At 38.0% G+C, this 17,004-nt stretch overlaps 1 protein-coding gene across 2 annotated transcripts in view; it reads left to right on the forward strand.

Moving 5' to 3' along the window:
- Nucleotides 1-17,004, forward strand: part of SESTD1 (SEC14 and spectrin domain containing 1) — a 153,027-nt gene that overhangs the window by 7,973 nt on the left and 128,050 nt on the right. The window contains exons 2-4 of one of the 2 annotated variants that reach the window (XM_033230990.1): nt 1,595-1,657; nt 5,394-5,435; nt 6,445-6,643. The exons of the other annotated variant lie outside the window; for it this stretch is intronic. Of the exons in view, the coding sequence (XP_033086881.1) occupies nt 6,516-6,643 (128 nt within the window). The 5' untranslated portion in view covers nt 1,595-1,657; nt 5,394-5,435; nt 6,445-6,515. The remainder of the gene's footprint in view (nt 1-1,594; nt 1,658-5,393; nt 5,436-6,444; nt 6,644-17,004) is intronic. 2 annotated transcript variants of the gene reach the window in all.

Below are 17,004 nucleotides of genomic sequence, written 5' to 3' on the forward strand. Positions count from 1 at the left end.
TTGAGTGATTCTCCTGTCGCAGCTTCCCAGGTAGCTGGGACTATAGGCTTCTGCCACCACGCCCGATGAATTTTTTGTATTTTGAGTAGAGACGGGGTTTCACTGTGTTAGCCAGATTGGTCTCCATCTCCTGACCTCGTGATCCACCCGCCTCAGCCTCCCAAAGTGCTGGGATTACATGAATAAGACACTGCGCCTGGCCCCATCTGTTAAAGTTTTATCATGAGATTGCTGCAATTCAGTCACATCTGCAGGCTCCACTTCTAATTCTAGTTCTCTTGTTGTTTCTACCACATCTGCAGTTACTTCCTCCATGAAATTTTGAACCCCTTAAAGTTATCCGTGGAAGCTGGGATCAACTTCTTCCAAACTCCTGTTCATGTCAGTATATTCTGACCTCCTTCCATGAATCACAGATGTTCTTAATGGAGTCTAGATTGGTGAATCTTTTCTAGAATGTTCTCAATTTGCCCAAATCCATCAGATAAATCACTATCTATGGCAGCTATAGCCTTTGAAATGTATTTCTAAAATAATAAGACTTGAAAGTCAAAATTACTCCTTGATCCATGCGCTACAGAATGACTTTTGTGTCAGCAGGTATGGAAACATTAATTTCCTTGTACATCTCCATCAGAGTTCTTGGATGACCGGGTGCATTGCCAATGAACAGTTATATTTTGAAAGGAATCTTTTTTTTTTTTTTTTGTCTGAGCAGCAGGTCTTAATAGTAGGCTTAAAAGATTCAGTAAACCATGCTGTAAGCACTTATGCTATTATCCAGGCTTTGTTATTCCATTTGTAGAGAACAGGCTGAGTAGATTTCAGTCTGTTCAGAATGGTAAACGAGCATCGGCTTTCACTTAAGGTCACCAGCTGCATTAACCCCTAACGAGAGTCAGCCTGTCCTTTGAAATTTTTAAGCCATTTTACTTCTCTCTTGCTGTGAAAGTCCTAGATGACATCTTTGTCTAATAGAAGGCTGTTTCATCTACTTTGAGAATCTGTTGTTTAGTGTAGCCACCTTCATCAGTTATCTTAGCTAGATTTTTTTGATAACGTCCTGCAGCTTCTACATCAACACTTGCTGCTTCATCTTGTACATTTATGTTATGGAGATGACTTCTTTCCTTAAACCTCATGAACCAACTCCTACTAGCTTCAAACTTGCATTCTGGAGCTTCCTCACCTCTCAGCCTTTATAGAATTGACTAGAACTAGTGTCTTGCTCTGAATTAGGCTTTGGCTTAAGGGAATGTTATGACTGGTTTGGTCTTCTATCCAGACTGCTGGACCTTTCTCCGTATTAACAATGTGGCTGTTTCACTTTCTTATCATTCGTATGTTTTCTGGAGCGGCACTTTTACTTTCCTTCAAGAACTTTACCTTAGAATTTACAGCTTGACTAACTGTCACTAGAGACCTAGCTTTTGACCTCTCTTGTCTAAAGACATACCTTCCTCAGTAAGCTTAATCATTTCTAGCTTTTCATTTAAAGTGAGAAATGTGACTCCTTGTTTCACTTTAATATTTAGAGGCCATTGTAGGATTATTGATTGGCCTAATTTCAATATTATTGTGTCTCCTGGGATAGAGAGCCCTGAGGAGGAGAGAGACAGGAGAACCCCCAGTTAGTGGAGCAGCCAGAATATACACGGTATGTATTGATGAAGTTCGTCGTCTTATATGGGTGTGATTCATGGTGCCCCCAAACAATTAACATCAAAGATCGCTGATCACAGATCACCATAACAGATACAATAATAATGAAAAAGCTTGAAATATTGTGAGAATTACCAACATGTGACACAGAAACACAAAGTGAACACATGCTGTTGGAAAAATGAGCTGACAGACTTGCTCCACTTAGGATTACCACCAACCTTCAATCTATGAAAAATATAGTATCTGCAAAGCACAATAAAGCAAAGTGTGTTAAAGTGAGATATGCATGTAGATATACATAAAATCCGTGGCAAATGTATCGAGGCAAACAGATTAATATAGTAAGGACTAGATATGGCAAGTATGTTTTATTTCATGGGCTAGCTTTAATTGATAGTGAAGACTGCCTGGAAGACTGCGTTGAGAAGTTAGTTGGACATAGCTTCTAGATTTAGTGGGAAAGGATACTGTGATCATTGAGCGGTGTTTATTGTTATGAGTAGGCGTAGTGATGGCGTTAGTGCCTGTATTTGCTGTCCGTGGTATAGATAGAATATTCAGAATGCTAAATAGCACATAGGTGGGTGGCTTTTAAGTTTAAAGTTAGGTTTTGCAGGGAGAGATGTGAATTTGGGGAAAAATGCTGGTGACTCTGGAATTAGCAGTCAGATTGGTTCAGCTGGAATAAAAAGTCTGTAGTGCATTAAGGAGAAATGAGGTTGGTGGAAAAAGTGAGGAAGGGGATGTAGGAAGCCTTAATGGATAGATGGAGTAGATTAGATTTTCTTTTTTAACGCCTAAATTTTTTTTTTCTCATTAATCCTCTACATTATTTCCATAGTCTTTGTCTTAGTTCAGCTCTCCTTTTTATTTAAAAGTTAATTATTTTTTGAATAGGTAATACATTAATATGTTTCAAATTTTATTTTTTATTTATTTATTTATTTATTTATTTATTTTTGAGACAAGATCTGTCTCTGCCACCCAGGCTGAAGTGCAGTGGTGCAGTCAGGGTTCTCTGCACCCTCAAACTTCTGGGCTCGGGTGATCCTCCTGCCTCAGCCTCCTGAGTAGCTGGGACTACAGGTGCGTGCCAGCACACCTGGCTAATTTTTGTATTTTTTATATATTCTATTTTGTATTTTTTATATTTTCTATTTTATGTACAAAAATAGAGTCAGGGTTTTGCCATGTTGCCTGCGCTGGTCTCCAACTCCTGAGCTCAAGCAGATCCGCTTGCTTCAGCCTGCTAAAGTGCTGGGGTTACAGATGTGAGCCACTGTGCCTGGCCTCTAAATTTAAAAGGTGTAAGAGGACACATTAAAAATTCTTCCTTTCATTGCTACTCAACTGCTGAGTTCTCTCCTCCACAAAGTCAGTGTCATCAGATTCTTATGTATTCTTCCAGAAATATTTTATGTATGTGCATATGGTTTCCCATCCTTTTTATACAAACGATACTTCAGTACCTATTCCTATATTGCTTCTTCTATATCACATAGTGTTCTGTACCTTACTTTTTTTACTTCGTGGAAAATTACATTAAAAGCTTTCATCTTTTCTATTTTTAAATATACTTTTTGTTTAAGAATAATTTTGGATTTGCAGAACAGTTGCAGAATAGTACAATGTCCCCATATACACCTCACCCAGTTTCGGTTTCCACTGACAGTATCCTACTGTGGTTCATTTGTCAAAACTAAGAAACCAGCATCAGTATGTTACTGTTAACTGGAGACTTGCTTTGGATATCACCAGTTTTTCCATTAAAGTTCTTTTTCTGTTTCAGGAACCATCCAGAAAACAAGGTTGCATTTAGTTGTCATTTCTCCTTAGTCTCCTCTTGACAGTTTTTCCGAGGTTTTTTATTTTATTTTTATTTTTTTTAATGGAAGTTTTAAGAAGTACTGGCAATTTATTTTAAGACATACACTTTAAAAAACAAAAGTGTTGAATCTTACTTTTTGTCAGCTGGATGGGAGTAGTAGTGGTGGTGGTCCTTTGCTCTTTTCCCATGTTTGAGTTTTATGTTTAGAAGTCTGTGAGGTCAGCCTAACCACCCATGTATTTTATGCCTCTTTTCTCCCCAGACTTTTATAGTTCATTTACTCCTCACAGGATGGAGGCTGTAAGAACTTTGGGATGTGAGAACAGATGAACAGATTCCTGGGGGTTGGAAGGGAGGAAGATATACAAAAATGGTCACCATGCTGAAAGAAGGAAAGGGGTATCAAACCAGGGGAGGGAAGTAGACACTATGAAAATAACATCTGGATCTTTGCAACTTGAGTCTTGGGTTCTGAATAATTAAGTTTAAAAGAGTGGTGTGGCAGGGACAAAAGAGAGGTCAGCTATTAACTTTTTGGGCCAAATTCTCCCAGATGTGGTATTTGTACGGAAACAATTTTTCTAGTGGACCCAGCAAAATAAAAAACAAATAAAGCCCCTACTTCCTCAATTTAACCAAGTCAAACCAAAAGGTAAAAATACCTCTTAGCTGCCTTGAAGTGCAAGACAAGCATTTAAAAAGACAGTTCAGTCCTTGTTTAAATCTTTTTCTGATTTGATAGAGGAAGGTGGAAGATAGTGGACTCCTGAGGCAGGAGATAGAAAGGATGCTATAGAGAACTTGAAAGATGAGAGAAAGGGGAGCTTAAAGGCAGCTCAGAAGACAAACAGGGATTTTTACAGTTTTTACTAGATCTTGAATTACCTTTACTCACAGCCAGATGAAAACTCTATACCAGAGATTTCCCCCAGTAGGACAGGCAGCTAACCAGATACGCATCTTGAGTTGTGGTGAGGTGTAAGCCACTACTATTTTATAATTTAGGATTTGTATCCCATTTATTTTCAAAATACTTAAGAACTCCAAGATTAGAAATAGAGCGAGTGGATGCGTTAGGGCCTCTGAATTAAGCAGTTGACAACACTTGTACTACAGTTTAATTCTTTTCTGAACATACAGTTTCTGTTAAAATGTCATTTGAGCTAAACTGCTTTTGAACTTTGAGAGAATATTTAAGCCTATGAATTACTCATACCTTAGTGTGAATCATTTAAGCAAATTATTGCCATTCTCCTTAACACTTTGCTGACATCAGATACTGTGTAAGTAAGAATGTTGATAGGAGAGATAATTTTATAATTTACATCTGGTCTTAGTCCATTCAGGGTGCTATAACAGAATACCATATTCTGGGTGGCTTATGAGCAACAAAAATTTATTTCTTACAGTTTTGGAGGCTGGGAAATCCAGGATCCAAGCATGACAGATTTTGTGTCTGGTGAGGGCCAGCTTCTTGGTTTGTAGGTGACCATCTTCTTTCTGTATCTTCACATGGGAAAAGGAGCAAGGGAACTCTCCAGATCTCTTATAAGAATACTAATCTCACTGATTAGGTCTCTGCCCTCATGAACTAATAACCTACCAAAGGCTTCATCTCCTAATACCCTCACATTAGGTGTTAGGATTTTAACGTATGAATTTGTGGGAGAGGACACAAACATTCAGTCTGTAGTACATCTCTTGTGCAGGATAGTGCTGGACCCTGCAGTTGTTGCTTTTGGTGACATTTAAACATTGAGCATAGACTGGTGATTGGAAGCACTGGTGTGGGAGCAAGGACAGGTCTGGACCTGGCCCTCCTTAATCATTCCACATATGGTAACTAATATATCTTCATCCACCCCTGTGTGACCATTGTTATTCTTGTACTTTATTTTAGAACACGGCATTCAAATATTAGAAAGTACAAAAAAGATTTCGGGTAAGTTTCCCACCCATGTGTAGCAAGATATAAAGAGTTTCTTTCTGTGGCCACACCCAATTCCTTCTCACCCACTACTTCCTCCTTAATACCTGGCAGCCGTTATTCTCCAATTTCTATACTTTTGTCATTTCAAGAGTCCTGTATAAATGGGATCTTATTGTATATATATTTTTGGGATTGGTTTTTTAAATTCAGCATAATTCACTGGAGATTCATACACAGGTTATTACTCTGTTTCCATAGTTCCTTTTTTATTTTTATTTTTTATTTTTGTTTTATTTATTTATTTTTTTGAGACGGAATCTTGCTTTGTCGCCCAGGCTGGAGTGCAGTGGCCGGATCTCAGCTCACTGCAAGCTCCGCCTCCCGGGTTCACGCCATTCTCCTGCCTTAGCCTCCCGAGTAGCTAGGACTACAGGCGCCCGCCACCTCGCCCCGCTAGTTTTTTTTTGTATTTTTAGTAGAGACGGGGTTTCACCGTGTTAGCCAGGATGGTCTCAATCTCCTGACCTCGTGATCCTCCCGTCTCGGCCTCCCAAAAGTGCTGGGATTACAGGCTTGAGCCACCGCGCCCGGCCATAGTTCCTTTTTTATTGCTGAGTAGTATTCTGTGATATGAATGTACCACGGTTTATTCACCCATTGAAGGATATCTAGGCTGTTTCTAGCTTTTGACTCTTATGAGTAAAGCTGCTGTAAATGTTCATGTATAGGTTTTTGTGTGAACATCGCTCTTCATTTCTCTGGAATGAATGCCTAAGTGTGCAATTGCCAAGTTGTATGGTAGTTGCATGTTTAGGTTTTAAAGAGATTGCCAAACTGTCTTCCACAGTGTCTGTACTATTAATATTTTAAATTCCCACTAACAATATATGAATGTTAAAGATGGAATTATATCCCCACAAATTTCATATGTTGAAGCCCTAACCCCTAGTACCTCAGAATATGATTGTATTTGGAAACAGGTTTTTCTAAAAAGTGATTTTTGTTGAAATTGGGTCTTTAGAATGGGCCCTAATCCATCTGACTGATGTCCTTAAAATAAGAAATTTGAACACACAGAGAGACACCAGGGGTATGTGCACACAAAGGAAAGACCATGAAAGGGCACAGAAAAAAGATGGTACCTGCAAGCCAAAGAAAGAGGCCTCAGAAGAAACCAAACCTGCTGACACCTTAATCGTGGACTTCTCACCTCCGGAACTGTAAGAAAAGACATTTTGCTGTTTAAGCTACCCAGTCTGTAGTATTTTGTTATGGTTGCTCTAGGAGAATAATAATATGAGTGATCCAGTTTTTTTGCAATTTGATTCTTAACTGTTTTGTTTTTTTTTAGCCATTGTGATAGGTTTGTAGTAATGTCTCACTATGGTTTTAATTTGTATTTTCCTGGTGGCTAATGATGTTGAACATCTTTTCATGTGCTCGTCATCTGTATATCCTCTTTGATGAGATGTCTGTTCATGACTTCTGCCCTTCTGCCTGTTTTCTATTTGGATGTTTTTTTTAAACTGTTGGGTTTCAAGCCTTCTCTATGTATTCTAGAAACTGATTCTTTGTTGAATATGTGGTTTGTTAAGTAATTTATTCCACTCTGTAGCTTGTCTTTTCATTCTCTTAAGATGGTTGTTCACAGAGCAAATGTTTTTAGTTTTGATGAAATTTCAGCTCTAGATCCTGAAAATTTTGGAAAACTTTTCTTCTAAAAGTTTTACAGTTTTTCACTTTTCATTTAAGTCCATGATCGGTTTTGTATAAGGTGTGAGACTTAGGTCAAAGTCCTTCCTTCCTTCCTTCCTCCCTCCCTCCCTCCCTCCCTCTCTCCCTTCCTTCTGCCTGTGGTTATTCAGTTGCTCCACCACCATTTGTAGGAAAGGCAATCTTTCTCCATTGAGTTGTTTTTGTACCTTTGTCAAAAAGCAATTGGGCATATTTGTGTGTTTCTATTTCTGAGTTTTCCTGTTTTATTCATTTATTGGGTTAACTGATTCCTTCTACTGTATTTTTTTCCAAAATTGTTTTACATAGTCTTTCTTTGCCTCTCTACGTAACTTTTAGGATAATTTTTTTCTATATTTACAAAGAATTTTGATAGAATTATGCTAGGAATTGCATTTAACTCGTATAAATTCAGAGATAATTGACACATTTCTGTAGTGAGTCTGCAAATCCATGAATATGTTATGTCTCTCAGTGTTTAATAGGTCTTTGATTTCTCTCATCAGTATTTTGTAGTTTCCAGCACACAAGTATTATACATATTTTGTTAGATTTATAACTAAGTATTTAATTTTTTGGAGTGATTATAAATGGTATTGTTTTTTAAATTTCATTGTTCATATGTTCATTGCTAGTATGTAGAAATACAATAGGGTTTTATATGTTTGTCTTATATCCTGCAGCCGTACAGAACTCACTAGTTCTAGGAATTTTTGCTAGATTTCTTGGGATTTCCTACATAGGCAATTATTTGCAAATGGGGTAGTCTTCTTTTCTTTTATCTGTATGCCTTTTATTTCCTTTCCTTGTTATTGCACTGATTAGAACTTCCAGAACTGTATTGAAAAGCTTGGTGAAAGTAGACATACTTGCCATGTTCTTTTTTTTTTTTTTAAAGACAGGGTCTCACTCTGTCACCCAGGCTGGAATGTAGTGATGTGATCATGGCTCAGTGCAGCCTTGACCTCCTGGGCTCAAGTGATCCTTCCACCTCAGCCTCCTGAGTAGCTAGGACCACAGGTGGGCACCACCACACCCAGCTAATTTTTTTGTTTTTTGTTTTTGTTGTTGTTGTTCTTCAGACAGGATTTCCCTATGCTGACCCGGTTGGTCTTGAACTCCTGGGCTAAAGCAGTTTTCCCACCTGGGCCTCCCAAAGTGCTGAGATTACAAGTCTGAACCACTGTGCCTGGCTGCCATGTTCTTTATCTTAGGACAAAGTATTCAGTCTTTCACAGTTGAATATAATATTAGCTTTAAGTTTTTAATGCAAACTCTTCATCAAGTTGATGAAGTTCCCCTTTATTCATATTTTTCTAAGAGGTTTCATAGGTACTGAATTTTGCCTATTTTTTTGCAAGAGTTCATGATTATGTGATTGTTACCTCCTTTAGCTTGTTAATATGATTTTCTAATAATCAACTTGCCATCCCTACAATAAACCCCACTTGATTACTTTGTATAATCTTGGTGTATATTGCTGAATACTATTTGCTAATATTTAGTTTAGGATTCTTAGGTTTATATTCATGTCTTTTCCTAGTTTTGGCATCAGTGTATTATTAACTTAATAAAATGAAATGGAAAGTTTTCCCTCCTCTTCTGTTTCTCTTTTCTGTTTCAATCTTCAACGTGGACAATTCTCTTCTGTTTCTGGAAGAGATTGTGTAGAATTGGTGTTAATTCCTTTTAAAGTATTTTGTAGACTTCTCCACCTGGGCTTGGAGATTTCTTTTTTTCTTTTTTCTTTTTGAGTTTTATAAATTATGAATTTATTTTACTTGATAACTAAAGAACTATTCAAATTATCTATTTTATATTAGATGGGTTGTAATAGTTTGAGGAAGTGGCCCATTTAATCAAAGTGTGTAGAGGTGTTCATAGTACTCGCTTTTGCTGTCTGCAGAGGCTGCCATGATATCTCTGTTGCGTTCCAAATATTGGTAATCTGTGTTGTCTCTCTCTTTTTTTTTTTTTTTTACTTTTTTTCCCCTTCTGCTTGCTTTGGGTTTATTTTGCTCTTGAGATGGAAGCTGAAATTATTGTTTTGAGATTTTTTTCCTCTTTTCTAATGTATACATTTAGTGCTATAAATTTCCCTTCAGCATGGCCTTAGCTATGTTCCATATATTTGGATATATTGTAGTTTCATTTTTCATTCAGTTCAATATGTTTTTTTATTTGCCTTGAGACTTCCTATTTGGCTCTTAGGTAGTGTAAATTTCTGTTTATTCCTGTATCTACTGTACATTTAAGCCATTGCTAATTATTTACCATCCTAACTAACACTGTCAGAAATAACATCCTTTAACCAGGCATGGTGGTTCATGCCTGTAACCCTAGCCCTTTGGGAGGCCAAGGCAGGAGGATCCCTTGAACCTAGGAGTTCAAGACCTGCGCAGGCAACGTAACGAGATCTTGTCTCTACAAAAAAAAAAAAAAAAGAATTAACAAATTAGCTAGGTGTGGTGGTACATGCCTGTAGTCCTAGCTACTTAGGAGCTGATGTGGGAGGGGTTGTGTGAGACAAAGAGTTCTAGGCTGCAGTGAGCTAGGAAGGTGCCACTGCACTCCTGCCTGGGTGACAGAACAAGAAAAACCCTGTATCTTAAAAAAAAAAAAAAAAAACAACAAAAACAAACAAAACTTTTGGGCATCTTCCATCTTCTGAAACTGAGTTTTCTAGACTTTTGTAAATGTTATAAGAACTTATGCTTCATTTATTTATTTTTTAATATGCCCCATCCCTCATGCAGCATCTAGACTTAGGCTTTTATTGGATGAAATGGTCTTACATAATGTAAACAAAGTTGGAATTAAATTGAAAAAAAAGCTACCCTGATCTGATCAGCATACGTTATATATCAAAACATTACTACGTATCCCGTGAATATGTACAAATATTTTTCAATTAGAAAAAGAAGTAAAATAAATACTTTAAAAATATGTGCCCAGCCTTGACTGCTATTATAGTTATAAATATTACCTAGGTAGATAATAAAAGAATATATGCCCAAGTGGAATCTGAAAGTGGGAGACAATCCTCAACATGGACAAAGCAGAGGAAAAAAAAAAAATATATATATATATATAATGGGAAACTAATTCCTATTTCATAAACTCCTCAAAGTTGGATTTGGGCAGACTGCTGAGTAGATCTTTCTAATGAGTTTTACCATTAACCTACTTTCACTCTGCCACCTTTTCATGAGGTTTTTTAGAAATGTTACTTGGTTACTAAGTGGTTGAAGATTGTTCTTTTATCTTTCTGTTATTGGTTTCCAGTTTGAGGCCATTTGGATCAGAGAAGAGATTCTGTATGATTTTGTTATTTTAAATTTGTTGAAGTTTGCTTAATTGCTCAGGTCTGTCTTGGTATGATCTATCTTAGTCTGTGATCCATGTGCATTTGGAAAGAAATTCGTATTCTGCTTTTTTGTGGTAGACCGTTTTATAAATGTTGATTAGATCTGGTTGGTTGATGTAGTGTTGAGTTCTTCTGTATCCTTGTTGATTTTCTGTGTAGTTGTTCGACAGACACTTGTTGAGAGAGAGAGAGAGAAAGAAAGCGAGAGATACTGAAGAGATGTCTACAATTATAACTGTGCATTTGTCTGTCTTTTCGATTCTTTAGTTTTTGCTTCACATGTTTTTCAACTTTGTTATTTGGTGCGTACACATTTAGGATTGCTATGTCTTCTTGTTGAATTGGCCCTTTTATCATTATAAAATGTACATCTCTGTCTCTGGTATAGCCATTCTCACTTTTCTTTGGTTAATTTTATTTATTTATTTATTTATTTATTTATTTATTTTTTTGAGATGGAGTCTTACTCTGTCACCCAGGCTGCAATGCAGTGGCATAGTCTCGGCTCACTGCAGCCTCTGCCTCCTGGGTTCAAGCAATTCTCCTGCCTCAGCCTCCCAAGTATCTGGGATTACAGGTGCACGCCACCACACCCAGCTAATTTTTGTATTTTTAGTAGAGACGGGATTTTAGTTTTCGCCACACTGACCAGGCTGGTCTCGAACTCCTGACCTCGTGGTCCGCCTGCCTCGGCCTCCCAAAGTGTTGGGGTTATAGGCATGAGCCACCGGCCCGGCCTGGTTAATGTTTACATGATTTATTTTTTCCATCCTTTTACTTTCAGCTTGCCTTTTTAGTATATTTGAAGTGAGTTTCTTGTAGGGAGCAATTAGTTGGGTCATGTTTTTTAATCTACTCTATTAACATGTTTTTTAATGACTATATTTAGACTAATATATTTACTGTAGTTGTTGCTGTGTTAAGGCTTACGTCTGCCATTTTATTTTCTATTCATCTCTGTTTCTCTTTTATCTGTTTTCTTTTTCCTCCCTTTTTATGGGTTATTTGAGCATATTTTATTTTTTTGAGATAAGGTTTCATTCTGTTGCCCAGGCTGGAGGGCACTGACACCATCACAGCTCACTACAGCTACTGGGCTTGAATGATCCTCTCACCTCAGCCCCCTAAGTAGCTAGGACCATAGGTGTGTGCCACCATATCTGGCTAATTTTTTTTTTTTTTTTGAGACAGAGTCTTCCTCCGTCGCCCAGGCTGGAGTGCCATGGCGAGATCTTGGCTTACTGCAACCTCCACCTCCTGGGTTCAAGCGAGTCTTCTGCCTCAGCCTCCCAAGTAGCTGGGACTACACACATGTGCCACCACACCTGGCTAATTTTTGTATTTTTAGTAGAGACGGGGCTTCACCATATTGGCCAGACTGGTCTTGAATTCCTAACTTCGTGATTTGTCCACCTCAGCCTCCCAAAGTGCTGGGATTACAGATGTGAGCCAATGTGCCCAGCCCATCTGGCTAATTTTAAAAAATGTTTTGTAGAGGTAGGGTCTTGCTATGTTGCCAACATGCTGTGTTGCCCAGGCTGGTCTCAAACTCCTGGACTCAAGCAATCCTCTTGCCTTAACCTTCCAAAATGCTGGATTACAGGCATGAGCCAGCATACCCAGCAAGCATATTTTAGAATTGTTTTGATTTATGTGTTTTGTTTTTGAATGTATCTCTTTGTGTATCTTTTTTGGTGGTTGCTCTAGGTATTAATATTATATACATAATTTATTACAGTCTACTGTTGTCATCATTTAACCAGTTTGAGTGAAGTGTAGAAACCTTACCTCCTTTATGGCTCTTTACCCCATTTGTAATATAATTGTCTTACAGTGTTTCCTGTACACACATTTAGAATCATGTCAGACAGCTATATCCTTGCTTCAGGTGTCAAACATAATTTAGACAACTCAAGACAAGGGAAGCCTATTGTATTTTCCCGTATTTTTACTACCTTTTTTTGTTTGTTTGTTCCCACTCTTCTGTGGTTTCCTCTTTTACCATTATCTTTCTATTTAGAAATTTTCTTTTAGCCATTCTTTTGCAGTATATATGTCAGTAAAAGTTTTGCTTAGTTTTTCTTCCTTTGAGAATGTTTTGATTTCTCCCTCTAGCCTATAATATATTTTTACTGAATATAGCATTCTGGGTTGATAGTCTTGTTTCATCACTTGAAAAATATTGTACCACTCTCTTCTGGCATCCATATTTTTTTTGTTTTTGTTTTTGATTGAGACAGTGTCTCCATCTATCTCCCAGGCGGAGTGCAGTGGTGCGATCTCGGCTCACTGCAACCTCCACCTCTTGGATTCAAATGATTCTCCAGCCTCTGCCTCCTGAGTAGCTAGGACTACAGGCGTGCGCCATCATGCCTGGCTAATTTTTTTGTATTTTTAGTAGAGACAGGGTTTCACCATGTTGGTGAACTTCTGATCTCAAGCAATTCACCTGCCTCTGCCTTGCAGAGTGCTGGGATTACAGGTGTGAGCCACCACACCCAGCTGGTTTTGTTTTCTTAAAAAATTAATTCATTCATTAATTTTGTTTAGAGATGGCGTCTTGCACTGTCACCCAAGCTGGAGTGTAGTTGCAAGATCATAGCTCACTGCAGCCCCAATGTACTGGGCTTAGTGAGGCTCCTGCTGGAGCTTCCCAAGTAGCTAGGATACAAGTGTACAGCACCCCATATATATATATATATAATATATATATATATATATATATATATTTTAAATACTTTACACTTTTATTTTAGATCCATGGGGTACATATGGGTGCATATGTGGTTTGTTACATGGGTGTAGTACATGATGCTGAAGTTTGGGGTATGAATGGTCCTGTCACCCAAGTAGTGAGTAAAGTACCCAATAGGTAGTTTTTCAGCCCTTACTGCCCCGCCCCCGGTAGCCACAGTGTCTCTTGTTATCATTATGTCCCTGTGTACCCATAGTTTAGCTCACACTTACAAGTGAGAACATGTGGTGTTTGGTTTTCTGTTTCTTTGTTAATTCACTTAAGATGATGTCCTCTAGCTGCATCCATATTGCTGCAAAGGACTTGATTTCCTTCTTTTTTTATGGCTACGTAGTATTCTGTGCTATATTTGTCCACATTTTCTTTATCCAGTCCACCATTGTTGGGCACCTAGATTGATTCCATGTCTTTGCTATTGTGAATAGTGGTGCAATGAACATACAAGTGCATGTGTCTTTTTGGTAGAGCAATTTATTTTCTTTTGGATATATACCTAGTAATGGGATTGCTGGGTCGAATGGTAGTCCTGTTTTTAGTTATTTGAGAAATCTCCAAACTGTCCTGTTTTTAGTTATTTGAGAAATCTCCAAACTGCTTTCCCCACTGGTGGCTGAACCAGTTTACATTCCCACTAACAGTATGTAAACGTTATCCTTTCTCTGCAACCTTGCCATCATCTGTCATTTTTTTGACTTTGTAATAATAGCCATTCTGGCAGGTATGTTTACATTTCTCTGATGACTAGTGATATTGAGCATTTTTTCAGGTTTGTTGGCTGCTTGTGTGTCTTCTTTCGAGAAATATCTGTTCATGTCGATTGCCCAATTTTTAATAGGGTTGTTTGTTTTTTGCTTGTTGAATTGATTAAGTTCCTTATAGATTCTGGATATTAGACCTTTGTCAGATACATAATTTGTGAATGTTTTCTTCCATTTTGTAGGTTGTCTTGTTTATTTTGTTGATAGTTTCTTTTGCTGTGCAGAAGCTCTTTAGTTTAATTAGGTTCCACTTGTCAATTTTTGTTTTTGTTGCAGTTGCTTTTGAGGACTTAGTCATGAATTATTTGCCAAGGCTGATGTCTAGAATGGTATTCCTAGGTTTTCTTGTAGGATTTTTATGCTTTTAGGTCTTACATTTAAGTCTTTAATCCATCTTGAGTTAATTTTTGTATATAGTATAAGGTACTGTCCGGTCTCATTCTGCACATGGCTAGCCAATTATCCCAGCAGCATTTATTGAATAGGGAGTCCTTTCCCATAGCTTGTATTGTCGAAGAGCAGATGGCTGAGATTTGTCTTTATTTTGGGGTTCACTTTTCTGTTCCATTTGTCCATGTGTCTGTTTTTGTACCAGTACCATGCTGTGTTGATTACTGTAGCCTTATAGTATTGTTTGAAGTTGGGTAATGTAATACCTCTGGCTTTGTTCTTTTTGCTTAGAATTGCCTTGGGTACTTGGGTCCTTTTTTGGTTCCAGATGAATTTTAGAATAGTTTTTTCTAATTCTGTGAAAAATGACATTGGTTGTTTGGTTGGAATTGCATTAAATCTGTAGATTGCTCTGGGCAGTATGGCCATTTTAATGATGTTGATTATTCGAATTCATGAACATGTAATGTTTTTCAATTAGTTTGTGTTCTCTGTAACTTGTTTAAGTAGTGTTTTATAGTTCTTTCTGTAGGGATCTTTTACTTCCTTGGTTAGATGTATTCCTACGTATTTTATTTTTGTGTGTGTGGCATTGTAAATGGGATAGTGTTTTGGATTTGACTCTCACCTGGAATGTGTTTGGTGTGTAGAAGTGCTACTGATTTTTTACATTGTTTTTGTATCCTGAAACTCTACTGAGCACGTTTATCAGTTCTAGGAGCCTTTTGATGGAGGCTTTAATGTTTTGTAGGTATACAATCATATTACAATGAAAATAGATAATTTGGCTTATTTTCTTAGATATATGCCTCTTATTTCTTGCTCAGTTGCTCTGTCTAGGCCTTCCTGCCTGTTCTGAATTTATTTATTTTTATTTTTATTTATTTTTTTTTATGAGACAGAGTCTTGCTCTGTCACCCAGGCTGGAGTGCAGTGGCACAATCTCCGCTCACTGCAAGCTCTGCCTCCCGGGTTCGCGCCATTGTCATGCCTCAGCCTCTCCAGGAGCTGGGACTACAGGTGCCTGCCACCATGCCCAGCTAATTTTTTGTGTTTTTAATAGAGACAGAGTTTCACCATGTTTGCCAGGATGGTTTTGGTCTCCTGACCTTGTGATCTGCCCGCCTTGGCTCCCAAAGTGCTGGGATTACAGGCATGAGCCACCGCGCCCGGCCCTAAATTTTTTTTTTCAAAGATGAGAATCTTGCTATATTGCCAAGACTGTTGTTGAACTGGCCTGAGCAGTCTTCCTGCTTGAGCCCCCATCATGAGCCACTTCATTTGGTGGTTTTTGATGAGAAATCTGCTTTCATTTGAATCGTTTTTCTTTTCTCTTGTAGATAAGATTTCATTTATTTTTTGAATGCTTTCTTTGTCTTTGGTTTTCAAAAGTTTAATTAGGGTATAACTTGGCCCAGATTTTTTTTTTCTGTGTCCCTCCTCTTTCCGCTTCATTCACCTTCTGTGTCTTTGGATTCTTTGCCAAATTAGGGAAGTTTTTAGCCCTTAATTTCTTCAAGTACTTTTTCAATCCTCCCCTCCCTTTCTCCACTACTTCTGGGACTCCAATGAAACAAATGTTTGGTCTTTCATATAGTCTCAGTGGTCCTTGAGGATCTGTTCATTTGTTGTTCAGTCTGTGTTCTTGTTATTATCATGCAATTTCTACTATATTGATTCCTTCGTTTGTGCCCTCATTCTGCTTTTGATCCCATTTACTGCACTTTTATTTGATTATTGTATTTTTTGGTTCTGAAATTTCCATTTGGTTCTCTTGTATTTTCTGTTTGCCAAGGCTGTGTGTTTTCTTAGTGAGGCTTTCTGTTGTTTTATTTGTTTTAAACACGTTCATAATTCCTTGTGGAAGCATTTTCATCATGGATGCTTTAAAATCATTGTCAGCTCATTCTAACAGCGCCCCGTGTGGGCTCCACTCACACAACAGAGATGGAGAATGTTGGAGGTGGGAGATCATTACTAGATGAATGTGTTGGATCCCTACTTGGCTTTCTCTCACTTCACACTCCTGAGGGGTATTATATGCCTCCTTACAGACTTTCGAGAATGGAAGTCTAGGCCCTCCACTTGACCTTCTGGCATGGGTGAGGATGAGGCCAGTGTTTTGTGTAGTTTTGGCTAGAGTAGCACTATTTTTGTCTAAAAATTTTCTTTCCTGCTGGACTCTTCCTTCCTGGTCTTTTGACTGGAGGCTTTTGTTGGGGCTTTATTTTTGTCTTCCCCTGTTGGTATTTCCAGGTTGCCAGTTTTACAGCTGCAAGTCTGAGATGTGATTAGGCAAAACGAAAACTCAAGGGAAACTTACCACTGAGTTGTTCCTTAGGTTCTGAGGCCCCTAGTCAGTCTGCGTTCCTTTCTCTACCATTCACAGACTTCTTATGCTTGTTTTATATGTAATGTGCAGCACTTTTATTTGTACTTAGTGAGAGGAGTAGGAAAAACTCTATCTGTCCATCTTCCAGGAAGTAGAACACCAAGTCACTCCTTTTAGAAAACCTCCAGTGACTCTCTGTTGCCTGTAGCATCATCTAAGTTTCTTAGTCTGTTATTCAGAGAGCT

Source organism: Trachypithecus francoisi, unplaced genomic scaffold (assembly GCF_009764315.1).
Source record: "Trachypithecus francoisi isolate TF-2019V2 unplaced genomic scaffold, Tfra_2.0 Lachesis_group13, whole genome shotgun sequence".
In the NCBI taxonomy this organism is placed as follows: Eukaryota; Metazoa; Chordata; class Mammalia; order Primates; family Cercopithecidae; genus Trachypithecus; species Trachypithecus francoisi.